The 4,933-nt window shown below is 32.2% G+C and overlaps 1 protein-coding gene across 1 annotated transcript; it reads right to left on the reverse strand.

Annotated features, from left to right (window-relative positions):
- Positions 1 to 1,545: 1,545 nt before the first annotated feature.
- Positions 1,546 to 3,909, reverse strand: LOC114317719 (transcription factor MYB8). Its single transcript, XM_082887912.1, has 3 exons — positions 3,475 to 3,909; positions 2,683 to 2,812; positions 1,546 to 2,599 (listed from the first exon to the last, which is right to left on the reverse strand). Exons 1-3 carry the CDS (start codon positions 3,704 to 3,706, stop codon positions 2,107 to 2,109), a joined length of 855 nt encoding a protein of 284 aa, XP_082744038.1. The 5' UTR covers positions 3,707 to 3,909; the 3' UTR covers positions 1,546 to 2,106.
- Between the last annotated feature and the right edge of the window lie 1,024 nt (positions 3,910 to 4,933).

Raw genomic sequence — 4,933 nt, forward strand, 5'->3', positions numbered from 1 at the left:
ACATGGAAACTGCTCCCGTAGGTGGTTTGTTGAGAATTTTCTATATAAAAGCTAATAGCGTTTTTCTCCCAATAAAGATGGGTTAAACCAATTAAAAATATTTAGAAACATATGTACACCTCACTCATCCATTTTCTTATTCACCAAAACCAGCACATGGGCGTCTTCAATTTGCAAAACAAATTGAATATATATATATATATATATCCACACACTTCAACAACCAGCATCAAATCCAACCCATTGATGACATAGATTGGAATGAGAAAAAGGCCCAACTAAGCCATACAAAAATAACTTAAAATTCGATAACAGAACTGGAGATACATATATTGATGGGTTCCACTCTATAAAAGAATTTTGTTTGATTATGTGATTGAATTCTATCCATTTATAATTTTTCTCTCAACCAAACTAGAAAGGAGTTGGAGTATGCCAAGTCATCTTGATCCTCAAGGAGCATTTATGGGATTAAATTAGATTTTATAAAAAAATTTCTCATCTTTTTGAGATGCCACACTTCGAAATAAAGGGTAATTATTATGTAATTCTAGCGTATCATTTGCTATTATTCATATAGTATTCCTAACTAATAATGTAATGAAAAAATTTGAATGTTGCTATATACAAACAGAAAGATTGTACAAAGTCGTTAGGGTAAATTATCTCAATAATCCCTGCATTTTACCTTTTGTTTCATTTTGATATTTATAATTTTAATTAATTCGATTTTTGACTCTTAATTTTAAATTTTGTATCAATTTAGTCTAATTGATATTATCGACTAGATTTTTTTTAAAGAAAAATGGTTATTGAATATTGGTTGATATTAACTCAGTTGAACAAGTTCACAATTTTGCCTATATAAGCATAACACATGTCATGTGCATATTCTTATCAAAAAATACTTACAATTGTAATCAATTAGATCAAATTGATACAAAATCATAAATTCGTGATCAAAATCGAGTCAATTGAAATTATAGAAACTAAAATAATATAAGAATCGAAATATAGGGACTACCAATATAATTTGGCCGGTGCGTAATCCACCCCGCACAAGATATATTCATTTGAATAAGCAATGGGTGAATAGAGTAATTAGACCAAAAGTGAAATCAAAACTACTTACCAAACATCAAATGAGCTTGGAAAGCATTGGCTCTAGATATGACAATCACAATAGCAGGAATATTGTTACTATGATCGTATTTCCACACTAGTTTGTTTATTATGTAATGTATCACTATTACATTCGTAATAATCGTTAGTACTGAAATTTATTAAATCAGTCAAACGGTGATGTATGTAAATGATGAACGAAATATGGTTACATAAAAGTGGTCATCATAAAATTATTGCTGTAGCATGCAAAATCTGGTTTCTAGCTTTGCATGTGTTGTCAGTCTTATGTTGTTTTCTATATAAATTTCACATATATATATATATATATATATATATATATGCGTGTGTGTGTATTTCATACTATGCACACTAGCAACAACATACCAAGATTATATTAACATAAGTATGAGCTTTAGATGATGATGCTGAACACAATTTCGAATTCTTTCAAACCCAAACCGACATACATTGATGGAACTATTGGTTCATACCTCCAAAAGCATATACGAATTCTTTCAAACCAAACCGAACAAATCATAAATGATTTGACAGTAATTTTTACGTGCCAACTTTCATGTTATTTCACACACAATCATTCATCTAGGGTGAAGACTAGCTATGTAAAAGATGAAACACTAGATGCGATGCAGACTTCCTCACATACAATCCTCCTATTTATCTAGACTTGAGACTATGTGAAGGATGAAACGCTAGACACAACACAGGCTTCTTTGCATACAATGCTTTTATTTATCTAGACTTAAGACTATGTGAAAGATGAAACGCTAGACACGACACATACTGCCACACACAATCCTCATATTTATCTAGGCTTTAAGACTAACTGCGTACAAGATGAAACACAGCACGGACGGCCTCACACACGGTCCTAATATACTCAAAAGACTGACTGTAACACTAGAATGACACAGACACAGTTTAATTACGAAAATCTGAGGAGCACAAAAACTATGGTATCACTTAAAAATGGACATTAGGCTCTTTCACTCCAGCCATATCTGATTGCACTGAGAGGTTGAAGTTGAACCAAGGATCATGGTAGAAACCATATGGACTTGTTGGCTCTGAGAACCACAGCTCACTCTGTGGGAGAGCAAATCCAGGATTCTCAAACATTTCTTGGAGATTTTCCAAGTACAAGTTTTCCTCCATATTCTGATTTTCGCATGAACTTAAGAGTCCATCAAATGTTTCTAATTTTGACCCAAGATTTGCCTCTATGTTCTGATTTTCATTAATCCAAACAGCAGGACCAGTATTCGGTGATAAGCACACGCTAAAAGGCGGCTGCGCTGAGTCTGGGACGTTCCTCGGCCACTCTGACACTTCAGTGCTGCTGGATGCTTGTGATTGGGTCCGTGGTTTGCGTAAGCGTTTCTTCAAGCGGGAGTGCCAGTAATTTTTTATTTCGTTGTCGGTTCTTCCTGGCAGTGCTGCAGCGATTGCAGACCATCTGAAATAAGAGAAAGACGTCAAAACATTTGTACAAGCACTGAAGACCCTAACAGAGAGAATATATTAGATGGATTTGCTTACTTATTTCCAAGCATTTCATGCATATTGAGTATGGTTTCTTCTTCTTCTCTTGTAAAGTTTCCACGCCTGATACCTGGCTTTAGATAATTCACCCATCGAAGTCTACAACTTTTCCCAGACCTTAACAAACCTGAAATATGAGAAAAAAAAAGAAAGGACTTGTTTAAGTGCAAGACAAACAAATGCACCAAGCAAATGAAACAAAAAAATTGGAAGAAGGGTCGCAGTCGTGGTTTTTAAAATCATTAATCGCACCAAACAGTTTTTTAGCAATCGAATAAACCATATTGACTATGAATTAGCTATGAACTCATAGGTATCAGAAATGTCTCATAGACATGTAATTTTCATTCTAATTAGTATATCAGAAGTATTAGTAACGAAAGAATAAAAATTCAATAAAATTCTGTTCACTATTTGGCCACTTTCATGCCCACTCAATAATAGGAGATGCAACATGCTTCTAATTTTTAAGAAATATCGAGATAAAGTGACGACATGACCGCGTGCTTTTAGACAATATGCGGCATCACGTTGGAATTTGCCATCCCACCATTGGTACTGTTTGATGTAGATTATAGAGCTACTTATAATTTTATTTTCTTTTTTTCATTTCTAAAAATTTATGTCAAGAGTGTTTTGTGTAATTTTTGTTTACATCTTATAAAACAGAAATATCTTAAATAAGTTAAAAACAACTGATTATTTAGAACCAACAAAGAAGTACTTTTAGATTTTGCTTTCTAATTATGAACTTTCAGCTTAATTGTGTGATATTGTTCTGGCTCATACCTGCAGCTTTTGGCATCTCACTCCAGATCCAAATGCGATATTTGCTGATGTAATTAATCAACTTCTGATCTTCTTCACGGCTCCAAGCTCCTTTCTTTAAAGTCTTCTTATCAAAGTGCAGAGTCCTCATCATCTCTGTGAGATTATATCCCAATTTTGATGAGTTCCCAAGCCCTTCCAAAAAAGAGTTTATATATATAGAGGGAGAGAGAGAGAGACACACACACATCATCAGCTCACTCACACTTGTACGCAAACTCACCAAACTTTGTCAGATGATGCAATTTTATTGGACTGTGATCCCTTCATCCTAAAAATATAATGGAGAATATCAGATATAGAAAAAAAAAAAATGTGTATATATTTTTTTCCCAAACTTTGAAAAAGTCACCAAACATGAAAACTTTTCCAAAAGATGCAATTTTATTCATATATATATATATAAATGAGGTGTGGATTATATGTACTCACTTATGACTTTTGTAGTTTTGATTATGACATCTAATGGTATTGATTATGATACGATTATGATTCACTGTGGTATTAGTTATATGACTCATTATAATTAAATATTTTTAATTATATCTTATGTATTTGGTCATGATTGAAAATAATTTAGTTTTGACATTTGTGCTGACTTGCATATGATACACACTACATTAAGAGTGTATAGTAGCATTTGGCAAGATGATTGAGATTAATTTAGCCCACTAAAAGATATTAAAAAGTCAATAAAAAAAAATGACACGTCTAAATCATAATCATTTCACTTTTTTTTTCCATAAAATTACAAAAAAGTCAAAAGTTCATCCCTAAACCCTGAACATTTTTAGCCAGGCTAAAAAAGTTGAAAAATCAAATTAAAAAAATTCTTCCCAAACGAAGGCACAAAGTAATGAAGGATTATTTGTCACACTTTAGTGCAATGATCTTATTGTGTTTGTCATGACAGAATGAAATGTTAACAAAATTTGTAATTCAATAACTCGAATTTAGAATTGAAGTAAATGACCCCTCCCAAAAAACATTTAATTTTTTAAACCACGTAATTTTTTATTTTTAAGTTTAAATATAGATCATTAAATTAGCACAGCAGCATTAATGTAGAGTGATCCATGCCAAAGAAACAAAATCCATATAAAGTGTATAATTCAGAACAATTTTAAAGGTTTTGTCATGCTATGGCATATATAAACAATTTCAATTTCTAAGACTTGAGCATACAATCAAACACAAAACAAATTTAGAATTAGAGACGAAGAAGATCAAAATGAGTCTCGCACATCAATCCCCCACAGACTCTCTAATGATATTTCATTAATGTCTATCTCTCAATAAAATCACAAAACTCTGTAACAGAGTTACAATGGTGTACATATATTGTGCTAGCCTCAAATCTAAACCTAAACCAACAAAGAAATAGTGTAAGAAAATCAAAGCTGTAAACAGTTTTCAAATT

The sequence above is a fragment of the Camellia sinensis genome, chromosome 9, assembly GCF_055761805.1.
Source record: "Camellia sinensis isolate YWXY chromosome 9, ASM5576180v1, whole genome shotgun sequence".
NCBI classification, from domain to species: Eukaryota; Viridiplantae; Streptophyta; class Magnoliopsida; order Ericales; family Theaceae; genus Camellia; species Camellia sinensis.

Excerpts from the sequence above, each read along its gene's own strand:
- LOC114317719 (XM_082887912.1), bottom strand. The coding sequence starts at position 3,706 with ATGATGTGTGTGTGTCTCTCTCTCTCTCCCTCTATATATATAAACTCT. Across the intron at positions 2,813-3,474 it reads TGAGATGCCAAAAGCTGCAG|GTTTGTTAAGGTCTGGGAAA; the intron begins GTATGAGCCAGA and ends CTCATATTTCAG. Across the intron at positions 2,600-2,682 it reads CATGAAATGCTTGGAAATAA|ATGGTCTGCAATCGCTGCAG; the intron begins GTAAGCAAATCC and ends CTCTTATTTCAG.